Source organism: Tetrao urogallus, assembly GCF_951394365.1.
Source record: "Tetrao urogallus genome assembly, chromosome: 10".
NCBI classification, from domain to species: domain Eukaryota; kingdom Metazoa; phylum Chordata; class Aves; order Galliformes; family Phasianidae; genus Tetrao; species Tetrao urogallus.
Genome location: NC_136823.1, coordinates 19,186,056 through 19,210,707, shown reverse-complemented (window position 1 = coordinate 19,210,707; position 24,652 = coordinate 19,186,056). Strand labels below are relative to the sequence as shown.

The window sequence follows — 24,652 nt, the reverse complement described above, 5'->3', positions numbered from 1 at the left end:
CAGATACTTGCCTATCAATAGGCAGATCCCCCAGGTAGGTGTGATGCCAGCAATCTGGCCTTTGCACTGCAATGAGCAGAGCTCCCAGGCCCTGCCTGCTCTCCCAGTGAAACCATGCTTTCCATCTCCACTTTTTTTCCTTTTACCATCCCAGCTTGCTCTGGGTTTTGCTTGTCTGTTTAGTAAGGAAAGTATCTGCGTGGGACAAATACAGCACTGCATGAGCACATGCTCATACAAAGACCCTTTTTTCTTTTGGTAGCCAACATATATATGCACATTAAGTGTCATATATACACACAGCAGGTAGTACAGACATCACAAATACATGCATATATGATCTGCAGTACTGATAACTCTACTGCAGCTTTGTCCATTTTAAGGCAAAACCTTTTATTTCTTATTCCTGGCCAACACAACTCTAGCTACGCCAGCAAAGACATTTAAGGCACAATCAAGACAGATTTCCTTCCTGAAGTTTCACAGATGAGTTGAAAAGTCAGCAGCAGCACCTGGCCCTCCCAGCCAGCTCAGCACAGAGCTCTGCCTGGAGGGATTGCTGGGGAAAGCAGATATATTCATCCGTTACTCTGAGAGTCATTATACTAATTTCCCAAACCTGACAGTCACTGTGCAGTAAGGGGGCTGCGCTCATTCTCTTCAGAGAGTTACATAATTCTTCCAGCAAGTGTATTTCAATAGCAGGATATTCATCAGTGCTGCTGGCAGAGTGGAGCCTTCCTATGTCTTTCAAGTTATGTCTTCAGTCTGCAATGAGCAACGTGAGAACTTTTGCTTAAGGAGACAGCCTAGATTCACTGTTTTGAATGTAACCTTCCAGAACTGTAATCAAATTTCAAATTCTGGTTACGAGGCAGTTTTGCCTCTTGTTACGAAGACAGTTGAAGTATTCAAGCTATCACACAGGATCACATAGAAAACTGTGATGATCTGAAGCATAAGGCAGATCACAAGTAAAGAAGGCTTGAAAAAGTCTGGTTGTACACAGAGAGGCTCAGGGTAAGTTACCTGACATGCTAAAAAGTGCAAATCCACCAAAGAGACAAATCTCAGCTTTTCTGTCTTGTTCCTTTGCATAGCTTTGCAGCTTATAAAGGTTCCAGGCAGCGGAAACAAGGAAACAGCAAGCTCTTACAAGTACTAAACTATCTCTGGCTCTTCTGATTTTGCAGTTAAGAGTTGCAGTAAATACATACCCTACTGAAAGAGAAAAAAAGTTCCCTGCACCGTGGCCAACAATTTGTCTCTCTGAAATAAGTGGGTAAATTGACTCAATCTGGCACCCCACACAATGAAATGGAGGCAGAAGAAAAACATATGGCCTCATTAAATTAGCTTAGCAACCCATGTACTATGGGATAAAAATAGACAGCATGAAAACAGATGTTTTCAAACAAGAAAGAAAATGAGGAGTGGGGTCAACCTGTCTCCTCATGTTAGCTCTGTGCCCTACTGACCCAACCAGAACACATTTTGCTAATTCTGAGCCTACTGTTTACGAGGCGCATCCAAAGCCTACTGCTCATAAAGCATAACGCATATCAACGCCAAAGAAATAAACACCGGGGTCTTCCAAAACCAGGCTGAAAGCAGTTTCAACGTTGTCTGCAGCCAAGCTTGAAAATATGCCCCTTTTGCTAAAAATACACCAGAATGCCTCCAAACCACCACAAGCTGTGAGCAGCGTGACCCCAAAGCTTCATGCTGCGACCTGCAAGCAAAACAACAGCATGGATAGAAGGCCTCGGTGCTGCACGGAAGCAATTCTGCAGACTCACCCTGGATATGTGTCATCTCCATGTACTCAAAACTGCTGTCCAGCCCTTAGTGTCGTTTTTGCAGCTTGAAGTGAAAACTTTCCAGACTAAAACTGGACAAAGCTGCAGGAAAAGAGCAGAGCTGCAATGGCTGAGACCCCACACCTCTCCAGCTGTGTATTTATCCCCAGGGAGGCACCTAACAGCGATTCCCACCTTTTAAGGAAACCACGTAGCAAAATCCCCCTGCCTCAGCTGTTCCACTGTTCCACTTTGGGGTTTGTTTCTACGCACTGCCTCTAGAAAGGAAAGCACAATTTCTGCTCGTCTGTGCTGAAGCATCCTATGGAAAACACTCGTTTGACAGAAGCCAAAATCTAAGAGTATTTCCTAGGTTTTCTTGTTGCATACCAGCTAAACCTGCTTTCCTGTAAACCCACGTGCATTAATTTTATTACTGCTTAAACGAGCACTTCAAAGGGGATCTGTGGTCATAAAACCTGCGATGAATAGATCCTGGAAAGAGAAACAATATACTTGACCAATGTTCCAAAGTAAGCCACCTCTATGAAAAGTGCTTAATAAGACAAAATCAATACATCTTGATAAAACTGTAATAGAATTCCACAAGAATTACTCTAAACCTTTACAGATTTAATAACAAATAATGACGTTCTCATTGATTTTTTAATGATCCCTCCCCACTCTCAAGAAGGAAGACAGATCCCTATTAAAGAGTGAACAGTTTTAATCATTGTTTTCTATCGACCAAGCCGAGCAGCCAAGAGACTGACGGAGGGTCAGAGGTAAGCAGAGGCCAGATGTCCATTAAGCGTTGACTGTGCAGAAACTCTCAGCCCTCACTTAATTCTGACACAGCCTATCATAACCGAACTCTGCCTGCTTACAGCAGATCAGATTTTCTGCAGCTTACTTACAGGTTGGTTTAGAATGCTCAGTAAAATCCCACTGCTCCCAGAACGTGGCTGGGTTACTCTGTATCGGCTTTTTTTTCCCCTCTCTATATCCTATTATTCACAAGAATGCAGAAGAAAGGAGTTATCACCACTGTCTGAGCTGAACATGCACCACACTCATTGCTCTGTGACTTCAGACAGCAATCATCATTTTGGTTTTTTCCACTGCTATTTTTGGACAGGTAATTGTATGAAATACAATTTAAAGCAATTTTTAAGAAGGAACCCAGAAGAAAAAAATAAGTTTTTCAATTAAGAGGAAAAAGGATCTATCGTTACTATTTATAAACATCCATTAGATGCGTGGCTAATAAGTAAACAAGACCCGAGTATTCTATAGTTTAGTCTTTCATTTCATCAATCATTTGCCAGGGTGGTAAAATTGCTGCCTCGCAACCAACCTTGCCATGGATTAGAATTAAATACCACGAATCCCATGATGAATTCTATGACCTCTCAACTGGAGAACAGTCTGTGTTGAGGTTATCGTATTTAGACCACTAATTGTAAGACTATGGTGGGGCTATGGAAAGACACATGCTATGTGATTTTGAGATAACCCACACAGATTTAGTTACTGCGAGTTTATTGAACAGCTCGGACTCCAGCAGCTTATCCTGATCCGCGATTACAATCAACAGCTTTCTCCATTTCAGAAGGCTGCCAACTTTTGCGTCAATACAGAACATCCATATTACTTTCTTCAGTGCGTCGGGTGCAAACCATTTTGAGTGCCACATCATCACTGAGCAGTTCCTGCCATGTTTTACCACCCAAAGCCCAGGATCCCACCCACCACAGCTCCCTAACGTGGCACCCAGCCTCACCCGACAGGACCGCACACTCGGGTGTCCGTCCGACAGCTTTCCTCCTGTTAGCGCTCCAACATCTTGCACGTCACACTGCCAGCACATTTGCTAGGGCTAATTACATTAAAGTGATTGAATTTCTTCAGATGGGAATTATAAATGATACAATTACATACAAAATAGAGCTGCTGCAACACCTGTCTTAGAAAACCTGCAGATACTGCTAATTTCCTCTCTCACCCCTCCTCCCGGAGCCGGCAGATCACCCAGCGCACCCTCCACACTACAGCAGGTTCCCTCCAGTCAGCTTCTCAAGTCACGGAGGATTAGGTAACTTTCCACTATATTCAGCCTGACCTGTAGCTTCTTAATTCTTGGAAAAAGCCCAAACTGGAGTCTGCCTCCAAGATGCACAAACGCGCTGTCTCAAGTCCCTTAGTCAGCACTATTTCTACACTCCCACGTACCAAGCAGCTGCCCTGTTAACAAAACAGCTCCAGCCTGGGGCTTTGAATCAGAGGACATCTTAAACACACACCCAATTCTACACAATTTTTTTTTTTTAAATTATTCTGATTCAGAAACCATTAAAATTTAATGTGTGCAAACGTGTTCTCTATAATGACAGACTTTAAGCAGGTGTTTAAGCTTAATCTTTTTGAGCTGAAGCCAACAAGACAACTTAAATGCAGAACGCTGAGCACAGGAGTAAGAGTTTGGGATTCAGGGGCTCGGGGAGTTGGCTGACCCAACCAAAAAAGCTGGATGCTTAAAGGTACATGTATGAATAATCACTTCCTACTTTTGTACACGGCCAAGTATTACTCCAGTGTGGCAAGATTTAGCGATTTCCCAATGTTGCCCATATATCATACTTAAGAAAATTACTTTTTCAGCAAACACCTCTAAGATATAGATAGCTATTTTATGAGATTTTACAAATGAAAATAGGTCTTATTACTTTAAATCCTTCCGATTTCATTAAATCATTACTCTTACACAGAGAAAGATGATTTTACCTAATGGGTTTATTTTCTACCTTGGGGGATTAACGTATAAATTAATCACATGGTGAAGACACAGAGTTTTTAAGAGAGGGGGTGCAGGGGAAGGGAGCAGATCCCCAGACAGCCTTCTGCTGGGATGTGCAGGTGAGGGCAGAGTCCTCACCAGGCTGCAATGACGCCGTGCTCTGAGTACATCCACACGTCTGCTACTTCAGGCAGGGCACCTGCAGGGCCATTGCACGCTCATTCTCTATCAGGATAGGAATCATCACCGGCCCCGCGACGGACTCAGAATTTACCAGAGGCTGATAAGAAACTCCGCATATCAAGTTTTATCTGAGCGCTTCATTCTGTGCTGTTTGTGGTCAGCCAGCCAAAATGAAAACATCAGCACAGCATGCAGCCCTTCTGAGGAGATGCTCGCGGAGATCCAACCTCCTCATCACTTCTCAGAAAGGTCCTTCAGGCCCAGGCACTGCTAAGGAAGGAAGACACCCCGCGTCGAGGAGCCGGCGATGACAAGAACTGTGGCTCATTCTCGAGCGGAAAATGAGGCTTGCTAACTTGTGGTTGTTCTTTACACAAAGAATCCCCCAATGATTTATTTCTAACATTAATCTCGCATCTCTCCTTCCATCTGATGTTACACGCTGCCCATTTTCTGCCTGAAAGCATAATGCTCGCTTCCCTGGCAGTGATGGCCAAGGGAATTATACGTGCTTTGGAGGCTAAACCGGGCTCCAGGGCTAACGATGTGGTTTTCCATGGTCAACTGCATTACAGCAGGGAGGGGAGCAGTGGGGAAAAGAGAAGACAAGTTGACAGATGAGGCAGTTATCACGGGGAAAACAGCAGGCAGATACCAAGAGGGAAAGAGTGGGCAGTAAGGAGAGATGCTCCCGTTCCACTGCAGCTCTGCCCAAGGGCCAACACTAAACTGGCTCCAGTGAAACCAGCAGCAGCCAAAAGAAGTTTCCAGTATCCCAGAAGAGGAACTCTGGGCAGGCTGATCTAGGAATCCTCAGTGGCGATGCACGATAGGCGTGGATGAAGAAGCTATTCCTAAATAAGCCTTCTATGCCACTTCTTGTTTACCACATCATTGCTATGCGCTGTGAAGCATTACTTTCATGCATCAGTAATGATTTCGAGGGCAGTCAGGTCATTGGTGGTTGTTATTTAATAAGGAAAATAATAAAACCAGAGCATTTGACCTAACACATCTCTCTTGTGCCTGGAGTGTTTTCATTCTCAGACCACGTGGTCTGCGAGCAAATACAACAGATTGACCTAATTTCACGAGCAGTTTTTATTAGTTTACATTAGTTTTATTCTCCTCTACTTTGTCCAAAGCCTGCCCACACTAATAAAGGCCAGCTACACAAATTTCATTCACCCAGCCAGTAACTTATGGTTACTGATGCCAAGTGAGTTGAGAGCAGCTACTCAATTTTCTGATTTCCTTAGCCTTCAAGCCAAAATGCTTTAATTCACTAACATTAAATCTGGGATAAAAGCATTAGATATGGGATAAGATCGATTTTTAAGGCAGCCAGTCTTTTTTCAGATTTCATTGCATTGCTCCAGCTGTACACTATGTAGCATTGTGGAATTGTTAAGAGAGTTTACAGATTTTCTGGACCTCCTCAATAAGACCATAACACGGAAAGGTTTTGTTAACTTCCTTCATGACAAAACAAAACAAAAGCAAAGCATTTTTGTAACAGTTGCAGATTGAAACATTGACAAAGGGTACGGTGGCTGATGTCACGTCTGAAATGTTTTTGTTATACGCTACATACATCATGGACAAAGGAAATTCAGCTTACAGTGCCTAGGGCAGATCTGTGAGTTTAAGCTGTAAAGCTTCTATTATGGAAATAGATGTATGTTGGCTAAGTACCATCGTTATCACTTTTATGAAATTATACAGCTGCCATGACAATGAGATCGTGACCCAGGTGGTGTCTAGACAGCACTGTAGTAGGAAGGTTAAATACACAAGTATATTATTATTCATTATTCTACACTTCATGGCCTTCGGGCACTTCTCAGTGTCACCAAGCTCCCATTTATATCAATATGAGAGTTAGAGGAAAATCCAAAATTTATTTATTTTATTGCTGATTCTATTGCTGTATCAGTTGAGAATGAGCTTTTTCCTGTTGCAGCAGGCTCCGGAGACACATGCAACGAAGAGCTGATCCCTATCCCCTGCTGCCAGAATCCTAGGGATGGCATCACATATATCCCCTTACCGGAGCAGGAGATTGTGCTTTAACCCAAAAGGAATCACTGTTTTCTCTATCAAAAGGAAAAGACCAAATCCATGTCTCAGAGAGCAAGGGAGCTGTTACAGGGCAGAAGATGAAGACAACTTGAGCTCTCTTCCCCCTAACAACTACAGACTTCATAATGCGTGAGATTTTTGCATTTTAAGCCACAGAGGGACTTTCTAAGTTGACATCACTGTAAGTCACCGTGCTGCTTTATGTACACTGTGCTCTCCTTTCAGCTGAATACTCTACTTCTTATTCAAACGACTCCTGCTGCTGGGATGAATAATTCTTTTATGAAGTGGAATGTGCAGTCGCATAAGCCCACTCTTGCTAGTGAGGATCTGTAACTGCTGTAAAGACTATCACCCGATTCAGGCAAAACCTAATAGCTTTAAGAATATATCCAGAAGTAGAATGTTTCTCAGTAATTTGCCTTATCCTGCTACACACTTATTAGAAATGGGATATTTGTGTTGCAAGGGCCTTATGCTGGAAGTATTCGCTTTTCCTCCCACCTGAAGATGGGGCAAAATGTTTCACATTTTTTTATTAGCTATATTGCAAGGCAATAAGATATTAGCCTTCTTCCCCTCTCACTTTCACAGTCTGCCTTGAAATTATTAGCTGCTTTCTGCTGCTGGAAGCTAAATCAGCTTTTACATCGATCTCTTCCAGCAGCAGCAGCAAAACTGCAATGGAGTGAAACAGGAACTCAAGCCAGGGCAGGGAGCAAAGCAGAGCTATGTCAGGCCAAGGTGCAAAAGCAGATCACTCTCTCCTATCACTGGCAGTTACTCTCAAAGCATGAGCTATTGTTTCAATATTTATTTTGCAATTAAGTATCTAACTAATCTCCTTGTATGCATCAATGCCTTCCTCCCTGCGTCTCTCTGGGTTCATTCCTCCTTCTCACCCTTTCTCCCTGCTCCACAGATGGCCCGTTTCATTTTAATAATGTAGAGCAGTGAAATCAGAGAGATACAGAGAGTCTAAATGCAGAACATGCCGGAGTGGTTCCTTCCCTTTGATAGCAGCAGCAGACAAAATGCACATCCCACATCCTTAAAAGCATTTAAACTCCAGTCATTTGCCTGCATAATTTAAAACACGGATAAAAGTACAGACATCTGTCTACATGGAGCAACCCCCAAACACGACGGGTGCATTAGTGACAGCGGGACACGCAGTGCTGGGTGACAGCAGGACAGAGGGGCCACATCCCAGCACGACGGGGCACGCAACCCAAACCTCCTCCTCACAGAGCATCCATGCTGATGGGGCCGAGGCCCTCATGGCCACCACACAGCAGGGCCATGCACTCACTGCTTGCCACACACCACCCACATGCTCTGTGTTCAGCTCCTTCAACACTGAGTCCATCCCTGTCCGTACGTGTGTGCACAGCTGAGGTCACCTACCGACAGCAATAATCACCCCATGTAAATATATTTATGCATCCTCAAACACGGGTGCACAGTCCCATACTGACAAACCAGGTATGGAGAGATGCTGCTTTGTCTTTCTTTTTCTGTTAAACTGTTGACATGGTAACAACAGCAGGATAAAAGTATCAACATTCCTTCAGATTGCTGTTTAACATGGTACCTTTTTTTCCTGCAGAAATGCAGGAGCCCACGTGGCAGCAGATGTTGGCAGCACATCCCAGTGCAAGTGGTCAGCAGGGCTCACCAGTGTTTGGGCACAGATAGCTGTGCACAGCAGCTGGGTCACTTCTTAAACTACTGCATGTGCTAGCAATCTTACTGTCAAGTTCCACTTGAGAGAACTTGAGATCTCCACTGCACTCCTGCTTTTTTTTGGGGGGTGGGGGGAGGAGAAAAAAGATCTGCTTCCTCAATTTTGACAGCTGAGTTCTTAGTTGTAATCAGGTTTTAATAATTCCATCCAGCTAGAGCATGCAAGGATGGGAGCAGCACGGAATAACAGCTATTCCCGCCTTCTCTACAGCCTCCTCAGCTGATGCTGCTAACACAGTAGCAGCACTCACTCCAGCTGTGCACATTAGTCATGTCAAACTGCAAGGTGCTATCAAAAACAAGTGCTCAGACTGACATGTGAAAAGGCAAATACAAAAATAATTCAGATTTCTGCAGCCAGAGGATGCAGTCCCCCACAGGATCTCTTGCATCGCCCCCAGTCACCTGTACTTGAAACACCAAGAATATTTTAGGGAAAAGAAGAAAACTTCCACTTGTATTTAAATAATCCAGGAGCAAAATATCCTCTAGGCACATAATCTTCATCCTTTGATCACCTCTGCTGGCTTTTTCCTTGCCTCCTCTCTCTGTCTCAGGGCTATCCCACCCTGTCATGGTTTTGGCTGCGATAGTCAATTTTCTTTGTAAAGATTTGTACAGTTCTGCGTTATCAATTTTTCATAGAAATAATGGCTATAACACACTGAGGTCATGGCTTTGGTTTTCCCACTTTTCCAGTAAGAAGCCAGCAGACTGCACTCAGAAACCCCAGCCTTGTCTCTAAGGAGCCACACACAGACCTGAGAAGATCCACATCCTACAGCTGTAACTCCTTGAGCTGATACAGGGCTGCCAAACAGCCCTCACTGAGCCAACAGTGAGCACCAGTGAGAGCAGAGCTGTGGGACACGGGGCAGCAGGGCTGTGACCCTGCAGAGCAGAGAGACTGCAGGGTATCTCCCAGCAGAAACGCCTCTGCAGAGCTGAATAAGGCAATGTGAACATAAGGGAACTTTTAAACGCTCTCAAGTTGCAAGATAATTTGTATTCCCCTCTCTTCATACCAACACATTAACCAAATACATTATTTCCATAATGAGGAGATGAACATCTGTGTGGCTTCCCAAAATTTCAAGTGGCAATACTTGAGACAAGTATTCTCTCCTTAGGGATCGACACATCAGCATTTTAAATCATTGCCAAAGCTAAAAACATCATTTAAATTCCCAGGAGGCCCTAAAGAACGATTTCAGGTATGATTTAGATTTTTTTAAAATCAAGTGCACCGATTCACTTCCACAAACTCGACTGCAGTAGTATTGTATCAGGCTTGGTACTCAGCCCCGCACTTCAGTCTGCATTATTCGTCTCACTCAGGGTACAAGACAGAAGTGCCTGAACTACAGCCACTGTCAGATGGAGGCACACGGAGCTCAGAGCCCCTCTGAGCTGAGCTCATCCCATTCTGCAGCATGTCAGCCCCACCAGCCAGGTGCAGGGGGGCACTTCTAACCAACACGGCTCCATTGCTTCCTATCTGCAGCGGAGTGAATCCACTAAACCCAAACATTTACTCAAACCAAGGGAAATTTTCAGCTTCTGCAGTGGCTGTTGGCTGATTTTCTGTAAACAATTTCTTGACCAAGCATGAGACCTGACCACTTAGCAAACAAACTGTTGGCCGGAGAGCACCTCAAGACCACCAAAGACCCCAGGCAAGAACCCTGTATTCATACAGCGTGAGTAGTATTGGATTGCACTCTGTATAGGTGGGCACTTTGTAGGAACTGTGTGAACATTCACATACGTTGAACATGACAGTGGGTTACTTCCCACATGGTTTGCTCCTGTAACCAACCAAAGACAAATCTGTTTTTTCAGCATGACCTTCAATGGCACAGAGGGATGGCATTTCTCACCAACAGATAATTCTGCACTATCCTGCAATTATATTTCAATTACGAGACAAAAAGATTGTGTTTATCTGTCCTTACCAGGAAAAAAAATTCCTTGATCTTCTGACTCCAGTTTCATTGTCCTTAGAGCTGGAACACGTGATCACACTGAGGATTCTTTCCTAAACAGTTTTCAGTTTCTGTCATTAGAGCATTATCACACAGTCGCCAAAATGAAAACCCATTCCCTGCAAGCCCAGCGTGAGTGAAGAGGGCACTTCAGCATTCACTGTGTCATCCTTAGGGAAATTACGTGTATTATTTCCCAACTATTACTACTTCCAAAAGCCTATCATCCTTCAAGCATTACCAACACAAACCAAAAGGAGAAAGAACAACAAGCAAACAAAACCAAGCGCCTTTCACAGCCCTGCACAGCAGAGGAGCTGCAGACAGCACAGAGCCTCCCTGTGCTCCACACCCCCACATCATCCATAGATGCTTACGCAGGAAAAGATAGATGGTTGTGCAGCCACTATCAAACACGTCATACCTACAGCAAATATATTTGTAACGTATAATGTAAGCAGATTCATTTGCTACTTGCAAACATAAATACCATATTTGCATTTTACTCTCATAAAAAGCTCAAACATTTTTATTCTTGCTTTCCTTGATTTATTGTGAAGTGGTATTTATTTTCAGGCTTGCTAATAAAGAGGATGAATAAATGAATCATAGGACATGTCAGAGAGTAATTTTAAGTGGCCTCGAGGGACAACTTCATTGGGTTATAGCCATGGTCAGAAGTGGCATAAGGAAAAAAACGTGTTGAATTAAGAAACCTTTGCTTTTGGTATCAAAAACTGAATCCAAAGAGGAAATTCACACTCATTATGATTTGTAAAGAGTGATGGAATAGATGATAACAAAAGATAAAGAAATGCTGAGATGTATGAATTTAGAATGCATGAAATGATGTGTTACTGTAAATACATCAGACTCAAAGCAATCCTGGGACAAGATGCACCACACAGGACTGAACCACACCTAAATTTTCACATTCTGGTAAGACAGGAGGGTTGCTAAAGGAGCAGAAGCGAGGAGCACTGCAGATATGCGCTCGCCTTGTACCTGTCAGGCAGGGGGTGAGGAAGGAGATGTGGCCCTGCAAAGACCAGAGCAAGCCCACGGGGTGCCTGAGGGTGCTGACAGTGTTGGCACTGTGTGTCCCAGCTCCTCCCTGCTGCCCCAAGGGACCTGCCTTGCCTCGTGCCTACACAGCACAGGACCCACGGCAGGGCTGGGAGGCTGCTGCCACTCCGTGCACAGAAGCTCCTCCAATGGGCTGCACTGGTATTTGCTTAGCAGATGGCAGGGGGGTTTGTTTCTTTCGTTTTAATTCCTAATATATGAAGCTATTTTAATTCCTTGTTGCAAAAAATAACCCTTGTAGAAACGGCCGATGACGGAACCTTTTATTTCTTCCATCACCTTATGGCACAAGCAGATTGTATTTGTATTCTGCGTTTCACTGCCCCCAATTTCAGTGTCTGAAGCTTCCTAAATTAAAACGGTGTGATCATTGCGAAGGAAAATAAACAGTCAGGTCTGTGGATCTAATCCTTAAGTTCCCCCTTTGGAACTCTTTCTTGGGACCAAACTCATCACATGTGGGAATCAGCACTAGGAGAAACCACCAGTGCTTCTGATCAAACAAGTGGCATCCCTGATGGCCTGTTTGGCAGCAGCTATGGGTAGGCCACCAGGCGCTGGACTGGAAATGCTACACACTGTGCTGAACTCCTTCATGCTTTGCCAGAGCCAAACATCAGAGATGACAAATGACCTGTGCCATTAAGAGCAGCCTGTGGTTCCCAGCCCTCCTGCAGAGCGGTGCTTTCAAAACTAGATGCATGGCTGTTTTTACACTTGAAACAGTTTATTTCAGAACGCTCCTGCAATTCCTTCTTTACTAGAAAAATACGTTAAATACAAATGGTGAAAGAAATATTCTGCTCATATTACTTTCCTTGGAGGTAAAAAAAAACAACACGTTAACCTCTCCTGCCCCTTTGTTTCTGCAGTGAGGCTGCTCGTGCTCCTCGCACAGCTCTGGTGCATCATCCCGGCTCCCTGCACTGCCTGCGCTGAGTCGCGGAGGCAACCACAATGTGAGCACTGTGCCTGGCATGGTCCCAGTGCCAAACTGCTCTGAGCGAGTGGGAGAAGGTGATGAAATCTTTTCTGACTCCTGTTTCTATGCCTGAAGAAAACGACAAACTAAAACATTACTTTTTATACTTCTCGTGAGCCAGATCTGCTCAGCAGCTCAGGAGGGGCTCCTCTGTGTCAGTGCAGTGACACCCCCTGAGCCTCACCCCCACAGCACACCTCTCTGAGAGGTGCTTGAAAATTCAGATCAGCCACAGAATCACAGAACGGCCAGGGTTGGAAGGGACCTCAAGGATCATGAAGCTCCAACCCCCTGCCACACGCAGGGCCACCAACCTCCACATTTAATGCTAGACCAGGCTGACCAAGGTCCCATCCAACCTGGCCTTGAACACCTCCAGGGATGGACGGGGCATCACAGCCTCTCTGGGCAGCTGTTCCAGCACCTCACCACTCTCACAGCACAGAACTTCCCCCTGACATCCAACCTCAATCTCCCCTCCCTCAACTTCAAACCATTTCCCCTTGTCCTGCAGTTATCTACCCTGTCAAAGAGTTGATTCCCCTCCTGTCTGTAGGCTCCCTTTAGGTATTGAAGGCTGCAATGAGGTCATCCCATAGCCTTCTTTTCTCCAGGCTGAACAAGCCCAGCTCCCTCAGCCTGTCTTCATAGGGAGGCGCTCCAGCCCCCTGATCATCTTCGAGGCTCTCCTCTGGACCCTCTCAGCCAAATTTCTTCTGTATTTCTGAAGTGGTTGGAAATGGCTCAGCCAAGCCATACTGGGACTCTTCCTCCCTGCAAGTTAAGCATCAGTAGAAAAGATCTAATTGAGCACTGCTCATTGCCAGACCCAGAGAATGTCATTGGATACAAAAGGAAATGACTTCCTGCAGTGACTGACATGAAGCAACACCTTGCCGAATCCTTTCCCAGCTTTGAGATCATGAGATTTGTTTTTAGATCATGGGAAAAGCCTTTTGCACACCTTCAGGATTGCTTTTTACCTTTTGGTATTACCTAACAGTCCTCCCTGGGGACAACAAAAGAGGAACTTTGGCTGCTAAGTCTTTCTATATACATTACAGATCCTGGAAATCCTGCCAGTTTTACTAGCAGATGGAAAATGAATTCAAACAAATGAGTCTTATAACTCTGCATGGAAGCAGGGACTAACAGCACTAGAAAACACCAGGATTTCCTAATGGTCCACTTGGGGGGGTTGAACAAGAAGCAGGCATTTGCCTTGTGTGCTGGCCGTGCACTGTTCTCACAGGGATGGGGTGGCTGTGTGCCAGCCTCAGCTGCCCTCAGCTCTGAGTCCTTGCAGAAGTGCTGCAGGCAGCGCAGGGCTGTCAGCTGTGGAGCTGTAATGGCACATCCCCATTAGTGCCCAGACATCCCTACCAGGGCGCAGGCAGATCGGGAGATGGCACATGGTAACAGCAGGCTTCTGAAAACAAGATGCTTTCCTTCTAGATGGAAATATCTGTCTGGATGTGCCCAACAGGCAGCTTCATTGCTGGATCACAGAGGGGAACTCTGGTCTTAGGAGGTGCAGTTCAGACTGATTCAAAGTAAAGACCACTCACAGCCATCAGCAGCTCAACAGTTTTGTCCCACGAATTCTCTCTTCTTTCAGTGCCAGCCACTCTGGTGTGTTCACACGTGAATCTCAGCACAACCGCCCACACGACCTCCAGCATCCTGAAATAACAGCTAAACACGAACACCGAAAGGAAAACGCCAACGTGAGCCCAGGGAGGAACGCGCCAAACAGAGTTAAGGGAGCAGCACATGCAGAGTGAGCCACAGCTGGCCCAGCTCAGGAGCTGCCCACCTCACAGCCCACGTCCAGCAGGGCTGGGTGAGCCCTTCCATTCCTCTCAACGAGCCATGGATAAGGTCCCTAAATCTGTGCTGTAAGGCACTTCCTTGTCCAATCAGACCTTTTGCATGAAGCAGCTACGCCCTTAGGAAGGTACTGCTTCAAACTTGATTTGAGACTACAAACATAACATTAATTTGGAACTTTGTAGAAGCTGTGCTTCTTAACTTTCCTATCTGCATATTAAATGCAGTATCTGCATATTAAAAAAAAATGCTGCCCTTAGGGCACTGTCTCTTTCAACCTACTAACCTCTCCTCCATGGGACTTTCATGTCAGCCCTTTAAAGCCAAGCACTGCAGTGAATCACAGAATCACAAGGTTGGAAACGACCTGCAAGATCATCTAGTCCAACCACCCTCCCATTCCTATCAGTGCCACAAGCACTAAACCATCTCTCGAAGCTCCTCATCCAGGCACCTCTTGAACACTGCCAGGGACGGCGACTCCACCACCTCCCTGGGCAGCCATTCCAGTGCCTGACCACCCTTTGAGAGAAAAAGTTTCTCCTAATGTCCAACCTAAACCTCCTCCGGTACAACTTCTGGCTGTAAGTGCTCCTGCACCTCCATGAGGATGGTTCCTGCCCCCAGCCGGGGCAGGCAATGCCAGCCATCCTGGCACATTGTGCCCCACTCTGTAACTCAGCACAGGGGCAGAGGCAGTGACAGCCAGCACTCAGCCAGAGGAACCACAGCCGATCCTCCTCCCAAAATGACTTTCCAACACTCTCAGATCGATATGCAATAAACTTTTCACAGCTGTGAGTGTCCTGGGCTCCCACGTAGCCACAGAACTAATTTAAATTCAATTAATGACTTCATCAGCATTAGGAAAGATGCATTCTCAACAAGTTTGCGCATCAAATTACTTTAAGCTCTGAGTGGCAGAAGAACAGAAAGGTAAATTCTTCCTTCGGCTGCACTTGGGCAGCCGAGTCGTGTCAGAAGGGACCCGGAGTGCCACTGAGAGCATCCATTTGATAAACTGCACTGGGTGAAATAAGAAACCTACCTAAACAGACGACACATCTCACCTCGCACATCTGAACACAGAGTACTCGCAGCATTTTAATTCCAAAGCTGCTCAATACAGTTTACTCCCAGGAAGAATGCAGATAAACTTATCCAAAACAGAATGCTGCTCCCAAACCACTGCCATAAAGCAGCACAACTCCCATTGCTACTGCCTGTGCTGGGCTGTGGGAGCCAGAGGTGGGCTCTGCTAAGAGCTCAGTCCCAGGGATGTGGGGCAAAACACCTCGAGAAGCACAGAGCGCTGTAATGAGCTCTAAGCCAGGCTGTAAGCAACAAGAATCCCAAACCGCTCACTTTACAAACATTGACAGGAGGTGCACGATGCCTTTCTGTTCTGTTCAAGGAGGAGATGGGTAAACACTGCACAAAACAAGCACATCTCTCCCAGAAAAACATCCCAGGGCAAAGGGGGGCTGTAGCTGAGTACAGGACAGCAGGACTGGGTTCGTTAATACTGGATAAAATTCAACACTGTCTGTAACACAGAGCAAAATGAACCTGCAGCTCTTTACCTCAGTAGGCTGGCGATGTGGAGGTAAAATATTTGAAACCACTAAACTGGGAGAGATGACTTCATTCTGTTCTTTTTTCCTTGACTCACTGCTCTTTCAGTGCTTTTTTTCTACCTATAATACTGCTCAAACAGAAAAAGAAGCAAAACAGCTCTTGTTGGGAATAAAAACCAAACCACTGAAATCACAGTTCGCCATCTTTTTGGAAGACAAGCAACAGACTATTCAAGGACAGTTTTATGTTGGTTTACAGCATTTGCAATGCTTCTGTTGGTTTGGGGTTTTGTTTTTGTTTTCTTTTCAAATAGCTGTGCACTTTCCTGGGCTGAATTTGAGCCATCCGTTAACCTCAGAGCTGAGTGCTTCACGAGACTGCAAACCTCAGCCGCATGCAGCGCTCGCTGGAATCGAATCATTTATCTCAAATCTGCTTGAATGTCACTGTTTCGTTGCGTCAAATTCTGACCTCAGACCATAAGCAACACTTCTTTCACTACAGGCAAACCATTTCAGCAGACTTTCAAAACAATTAACAATTATGTAGGTTAACTCCAAAAGGAATGCCTCCTATTTATTTCCACTGAAAAGACAGCAGTTACAAAGAGCACGACAGCACCGATAGAGAAAATTCTCAGCTGCACAACAGTATTTTTCGATGCACTCACCACCATTAGCCATGCATTTTCACCAGTACAAACAAAAGTGTGCACCACCAGAGGTGACCGCTGCCATTGCCACCACTGCTGAAACACACCAGCCACCCCTCACTGTGCACACATCCACTGTTTAGTCTCCATAAACGTTGATGAACATCATTGGGAGCTTTTTTTTTTTTTTTCCACATATAGGACCTCAATTCCATCCCTTTGCTTCAATACACACTTCCACATCACACACCATTCTGTCAGTCTGACCCTCTGCTGCCAAACGTCGCACGGCAACAAAATGGAGTGGCATAGTGATGTGGGAAGGTTCAACCACCAGCGTCCACATCTGATGTTGTGGGCCAACATCGCAATACAGGAGGCGCTGCTTTCGGAGCAGCCCTAATAAATAGCCACAGAAATACGTTCCAAATGCCGAACCAAGATCCAGAATGCTCCTGCTCTACCTGTTCTCTGTGCTCTCTACTCCTCTGTCACGCTGCTCAAGGGCTCTAATGAGCCAGATTTAATCTTAATGGATACTAAAGACTGATACCAGCAAATTTAAAATCTGAAGTGGATATGGCTTAGACTTGAAGAAAAGATGGGAAAGGGGAGAGATCATCATTCCGCATCCAGAGATCATCAGTATCACACAGTCCTCTGACTTAAATATCCACCTGTAGATGCATCTAACAGCCTTCCCAATTTAATTCGGCAAATACTGCACAAATCTAGTGCAGAAGGATGAGGCTTTTCCTTCCCTCATGACACAGACACTTTCTTATCACTGGCAGAAAGAAGTACTTTTTCTCCCGGGACAGAATTTAGGAACTCCTGACTTGGAAGCTGCCTGCTAGGGAGAACTTCAATCGATGTCCGGGCCAGAAGTCTTATCATCTTCAATCAGAGGGCCATCCTGATATCTCTTATATACACGTATATGGTGTAATAAAGACAGCTACCCCAGGCAGATAACAAGAATAATTAGATTTGGGCATAGCAGTGATAATGAGAAAAGGAAATGCTCTAAAATATATTAAATCTACCGAAAAATGAAGAAGCAAAGTGGCAGCAGAATATTGAAAGGTCACTTTGTGATTAGCGTGGAAGAAGTTCATTTAAATCTACAAAGAAGTGGGGCTGTGGTTCATCACTTTGGAAGCTCCGCTGCTGGAAATGGGGTGAGCCACGGGGGGGCAGGGAGCATTAGCACTGTTTGTTTGTGGCTGCTTTGACTGGCTACAATGCTTCTGGGACTCGGAATGAAAAATAGGACAAAGAACAAGGGTCTCTTCAACCATCCCTGCCTAGAGAAAGGAAAACCAACCCAGCAATTTGCTGGTCTGGAGGCAAACAGCTCAGCAGAACTGCAAGCACAAAACACTTCTGTTTTGAAATCTCAGCCTTTCTTCTCATTTTCCGCTGTGCTTCCATTTTCCCTGCAGTGATCGAACTTTTGGGAGCTCGTTACAGTCGAGCCTCAACATCTCCCATTTATCCATTATCCTGATGGCATCGTTGCTTCAAAACAGCCCAAACTCTTCCTCTGCAGCCCTCAGCTGCTCCTCCTCGCAGCACTGCACCTCCCCAGGACCAGCAGCATCGTCTGGGCTGACATGGGAACCTCCCCACATGCACAGCTCACACTGAGTGGAAGGACGAAGAAGAGGCTTTCTGAGGAGCACAGCAGCAGAAGGGAACACCGCACCAAATGCATTTTGGAGAATAAAGATGTTCTGCAGATTGTTTCTGCTGCGCTTTTGTTTTTATGAACATCACGCGCACGCAGAGCCACAGATGTTCATCATTTCTATATTATTGTAAAATGAACATAATAATAATGATTATAAGAACGGATGCCCGTTCAAATTTTAATTACGAAAAAAAAACACCCTTTATCTTTCATTTAAACTGTTTTTTTTTTCCTCACACCCCAACACTGCTGTTTGTTGTGTGGTTACACTGTGCCTTTCCACAGCCACGGCGCAGGGCTACACTCGGAGCGAGACGCAACTGGAACTCACCAACACAAGCCCTGCTACGTGCATTGCTGCAGTGTGCTCACAGCTTCTGGACCAGGCTGATGTTTTAACAGCCCACGAGCAGGAGGACGCACCATTAAGGCCTTTTTTGTGGGAGCAGTTCAAAGTACAATAACTGGAATACGCTGCCCTGCTGCAGTGGCTGTTCCAAAGCACGCACGCCCTGCCTGTTTCCCTGAAGCTGCAGCTTCGTTGAAGTTGGCCGTGGAGCTTGTTGCAAACACACAGGTTTCTGTGCTGTGATTACTATTTAAGTTTGCACTTCCTCTGGCTCACTGTCTACTGCAATTATGCAAATAAGATGCAACTTTATCCCTTCAGCATAATTACATCAAACACAATCGGGCTATATTAAGACTGACTTAAGAGGAACAAATTCAGTTCATGTAATGATTTCCTAAATCACCCCATGGGGCTGTGGCAAAGAAAAAGCTGTCCCAAGGGTGACATCAAGCATCTAGACAAATAACCACACTTCTGGGGCCTGACACTACGTGCTTCACGTCTGTGTTCTGCATCCAAGAACCACGGCTAGAGGAGTGGCAGTAAAAAACGTCTTTTTCTGTAAACTGACCATTTCAGCTTATGACTTCTGTGACCAACAGCTCTTGAAATGTCAAAATCTGATAATCCAAAGCTCCCACATATGCTTTAACATGATGCTACATTAATTTTCAATGCAATTCAACTTTTCCTGGCCTATAAGACTTGCTTTTTTCCCCTAAAGTGTGAGAAGAGGTTGGCAGCATCACTTATTTAATATCAACGTGATATTTTCTAGACGGGGGAAGCTGCACCGCTGTTTGCTTCCAATGAAGTTGGCTGGGAATCCTTTTCTAACATACCACAAGAGCAAATGCTCTTAAGCAAAACCAGGGCAGCCCCCTTACTCACTCCTACCAGAGAAGCACTCACCGAGCCCAGCAGAAGGCAGCTGGTGCCTCGTGGTGCCTGCAGCCCGCGAGCCGCATCGTCGGCAGCAGCACTGCAGGGAAAGGAGCCTGCCAGGCTGGGCACTGCTCAAGATATCCTCCTTTAGGGCAAATTGAGTTCTGTTCTGCTAATTTAGTTTGTTTCCATCAATTTATAGGGAAAGTCAGGGCTTCTTATTTCATTTATTTTATGTATTCTCCCACAGAAGTACATTACTAAATTCTAGTAGCAGACGTTCATTGCTGGATGATAAAAGAACAATGTTAAAATGTCTGTTTCCAGTTCTCCTGGATTCAATGCCAAATGAAATTACTACAGAAAGAAAAACAAAACCACATACAGCAGTCTGAATGCAAGAAAGGAAGATAATCCATACGGGTAACAGCCTCACTAAGCAAAGAAATGCTAACACCTGAGGAATCCTTGCTTCCTGTAAGTAACTGATTTCAGTGGATGCTTCTCATGGGGAACAAAACAGAAATGGAATTGGTTTGAAAGGAGAAACGTTGAATTCTGGAAAACTGCTTCACACCAAGAGGAGCACTCAGCAGGGCAGGCATGAGGGTTGTGTTGGAGAAGGACAGTATGAGAATGACTGCACAGGAGAAGGGAAATGCGCTCTGCGCTCATAACCATCCCTTTGCTCTTCCCCCTAACAGGGCTAAGCAGATGGCAAATACAGATGGTAATTAGGGATGGATGAACGAAACTGCAAAAGGTAAGAACCAGCCTGAACCTTTCTAGTGGTCACAGAGCATGCAGGAATCATTTGCTATTGACATTGGAACTGCAGCTCTAGGACATGGTGCTCTGCCTCTCTCTTCACACCTAGCGTGGCACCAACCTTCGGCTGATGGCTTTCCCCTTTCTGGAAAACAGCACTCAAAATATGTACCTGCCTGCATGGCAGAAACTGTGGAAGAACGCATGCAATTATATATGTAGGCAAAATATAATTCAAGCTTCACAAACCTTACAAACAGTAATCGTGCAGTCTGTGTGAGCGCAAGTGCAGAATGCAACGAGGCAGCTCTTAGGCAAAAGCCCAGTATAGGTGGGGAATAAGCTGTGTACAGGCTCAGTGCTCTCACATCCTCCAAGGCACTACATGTGCTGATATCTGTAACTGTTACTTAGCCAACTTTCCGTACCTGCATCCCTTCAGTCTGCCGTTGTAACTCATTATTGCCAAAAGAAAACTCCATTATGTCCAAAGTGTTTAACGTGTAACGCAGAAGGAAAATGTTTTATAACAAACACATTTGGAAAGTTTTCCTTTCTGTGTGCTGTTGGCAGACTTTGAGATTTTCTGTCAGAAGCCCTCAGGGATGAATGCAAACAGTAGGGAAAGATTATTAAAATGCTGTGTTTTTCAGAAACAAACCACTTCATTCTCTACCAACTTTACGTATTTATGGAGAAATAACATGTAAAAATGCCTCTGAGGTTCAAAAATTTAATATGAGGGACCTGAGAAGAATAACTAATGAGGTGGTAGCGTATACACAGCTAAAATGAATGCACACGTTTGCTTTCCCTGTGAGGGAAGACACCAAAGCCCATTTTTGTGTGCACAACACATGCAGGGGCTCTCACGCCATGCACAGCAGAGGAGTTCATTCTCGTTACTTTGTGTCTATGAAGAGTTTTCCTTTTCATGTCAAGGAGAACATGGACTCTAATCGCATGCTTGGTTTGCCCAGAGGAAGCTGCTCGGATAGTTAAGCATCTCCACAGAGGGGACAGCAAATTAAGGACAGATCTGAGACAGACTTCAGGGAGAAGAGAAATGCTGAGAAAGGAGGAATTCTGTAACAGAAGTGCCTCATAATCTTTACACAGATGCACACACATCTACAAATACATATATTAGTAGAGTACACAAAAAATATAAATACATATAGCATATGATCTGAATAAAATACAAGTTGAAGGGAAGCTGCTGACTTGTACCTGAATTTTCACTTCCTCAGTATGGAGTTTATCTGCTGTTTCTGAGGGGTATGTAACTGCAATGCATTTTCTCTTCCTGCATACATACATGACACATTAAGATCATTTTGGTTTACTGCCTTTGAGGTGACATAGATAACTGCTGGTAGCTTTTCAGATACAGCATATAGTTCTCAGATGAGGAACACAGACATTCAGGAAAATTCCAGGGGATAAAGACCAGCTCAGCGTATTTTACACCCTTCCAACACAACCACATCCAGGTACAGCCACCCAAAAAAACACACACAAAGAACAAATACAACCCATTTTGTGCCACTCGTTTTCAGGAAACAAGAAGCAAGGCAAGAAGATATGAGAGAAGGTGGGCAGAGCTCTTACCCTCGATGGTCGCTCGCTTGGGCAGGATGGTGATGGCCCCCTCAGCCACGTCCTCCTGCTGCAGCAATGGGCTCACCTTGGAGCCCCACGTGTCCGAGCCCACCCATAGGAAGTGCCCCACTTGGTCAGCCCTCTTGGCAGCTGCCAGGATTTGCCTGTGGAAGGGGACAGTTTGTTCACGAGTTAGTTTCATTTCAACATACGATTGCTTGGTAAAAAACGGTGCGTGGCAATTGCAGAACGAATGTATTTCTGTAACCAACAGAACCCAGAAATTTCACAGCACATCGTGCCACGATCTGAGCAGCAAAGATCGAACCTTGCTTTTTAATTCACCCTCTATCCTAAGAATGAAATCCCACTGACTTCATTGAAACTTTATCCCAACTTCTTGTGTCTCACTTTGGAGAACTGAGCCTCTCAGTACCATCAAAATGTCTGGTTAATTTAAAATTCTTAAGTTAGAAATAAGCCATGCTTTTAAAATATTCTGCACATAATTTTAATGGCAAGTGGTATCTGAATGACACGAGCATCCAAGCCACTTTATCATCAGTAACCATCACCTGTCATAAAATACACTCTGAATCTAGGAATTACTCACTGTAGTATGAGCTTGGAGGGAGGAGCATTTTCTTAAGGTCTGCCATCAAACACATGAGTGATCCTACAATATTAAAAACCTTCAGACCTTCACCCAGGGCTGGATGGGGCCCTGGGCAGCCTGGTCTAGTATTAAACGTGGAGGTTGGCAGCCCTGCCTGTGGTGGGGGATTGGAGCTTCATGATCCTCAAGGTCCCTTCCAACCCAAGCCATTCTATGATTCACCCTATGATTCACCCCTTGCAGCCCGTCGCTCCCTTCTCCCCACAGCATGATCCAAGGTGCCAAAAGGGCCAGGCAGCAGCAGGAGCCCAGTGTGACCCTGCAAATGGCAAACCCACAACCCCACACAGCTCCTACCAACAGGCATTCCCTCTTTGTTATCCGTGTTCTTACTTGCTTTCTTTTTTCTGCATGGCTACCAAGCACAAACGAATTAGTCCCCTCAGCCATCCTTACTTTATGTCCTCGTCGTTGGCAAAAATAACGATGGCCCTGGCATTGGGAGTTTCTAAGAGCTGCTTGATGATTTTATCAAAGTCAATGGTCTTGTCCTTGCGATCCTGTGGGATTTTCAGGGACTGAGCGATGCAGAGCCCACCTGTGGAACAAAGAAGAGAAGGGCTCAGTCAGCAGGGAGCATGGGAAAGGGGCTGGGGGATACACATAGACTGAAGGGGCAGCCTGGATGGAAAACAACCCGATCCAAACGTCCTTGGAGACACTTAAGCCTCCCTCCAGGCATCCCGAGGTGTACAGTTTGTTGTTGTCAAGGTGGGACACAGCTTCATTCATAGACCCATACACACAATGCACGCCAGAGCACGGCTGTACATTGAGCAGGTGCAAACACCATCATGGAGTAACAAACAAATAAACCAGACAATTGGGTGTGAAAACAACAAAAACAGCAGAAACCATGGAAAAGCTTAGACTGACTCAGAAAAACAAACACAACAGGCTGAAATGCAAATGATGTTGACAAGGAATTACAGTTTATCTTGGTGAAGAGCAGGGATCCGTTTTGATTTTGAGTTGAAAGATGTTGGGAGAAAAAGCTTCCACCGAAACAGCTTATTTGAAACAGGAACAACAAAAGGGTCGAAATGGTGGCAAAGGGAAGATTGGTCATGAAAATCTGTACTCATTGAAATGTCCATCACCAAACAGAAGGGAGCTGCCTTGAGGTACAGCACGTCTGTGAGCTGGGCATCTCATAAACACACAGGTAGTGTTGAAAAAAACGAGTATCAATCAATAACAGCAATAAATACATCCATAGCAAAGGAATGCTCAGGTTTAACACATTTCACACATTATTATGCTCGGCTGGGGAAAAAAAAAAAAACAATTAAAAAAAGAAAAATCACATCTCCCTTGACATTGCGCTTGTCGATCGAGGCAGATGAAGTCACACTTTTGCCTTTATTATTTTGTTTCTCAGCAATAAACTCTTTCATCTTCTCTGGCATCTTAGATAACAACTTCCTCAGTATACTGCACAGTGCGTTAATTAATAGTTTTAGAGGTGCACAGTAAGAACCTGAAGTAGGGATGAATTAATTAAAAGCCAGCAAGATAAAGGAGCTATTTACTGGTATGCTTTAAGTTGCAGATTTGAAAGAACAGTCAAATGAAGAAATAGAGAGGGTGTTCTATAGGACAGCGTGCAAGAGGAGGAGTGCCCACATAGGAAACCAAGCACAAAATCACAAGCTGCTACAAAGGGCCAAGGTTTAACACACAAAAATGACTTCGCTCCCATGATGGTGTCCCTGCCAGAGGCTCCCACTTTGACACAGCAGAGCAGGAGAGGACGTCTTTGGCAGCACTGAGAGCAAGGGTTTGGCATGCTGGGTGGGTTTGCTACTCGGACATTTCTGAAGGTGCCGTGCAGATCCCTGGCCATTCCTCACAGCTCTCCATTACTTTCATTCAGAGAAAGTGAGCTCTCAGCAGGATCAGACACAGCTCCCAATAAGAGGCACTTGCAGAGAGATGTGGAACAAGGTTCCCCTC

At 45.0% G+C, this 24,652-nt stretch overlaps 1 protein-coding gene across 1 annotated transcript in view; it reads right to left on the bottom strand.

Moving 5' to 3' along the window:
- The window catches only part of GRM7 (glutamate metabotropic receptor 7), a gene marked incomplete at both ends in the record, with an annotated part of 200,363 nt that overhangs the window by 64,445 nt on the left and 111,266 nt on the right, over nt 1-24,652 (bottom strand). Inside the window, 2 exons of the mRNA XM_079540241.1 lie at nt 22,030-22,184; nt 23,093-23,234. Of these exons, the coding sequence (XP_079396367.1) occupies nt 22,030-22,184; nt 23,093-23,234 (297 nt within the window). The remainder of the gene's footprint in view (nt 1-22,029; nt 22,185-23,092; nt 23,235-24,652) is intronic.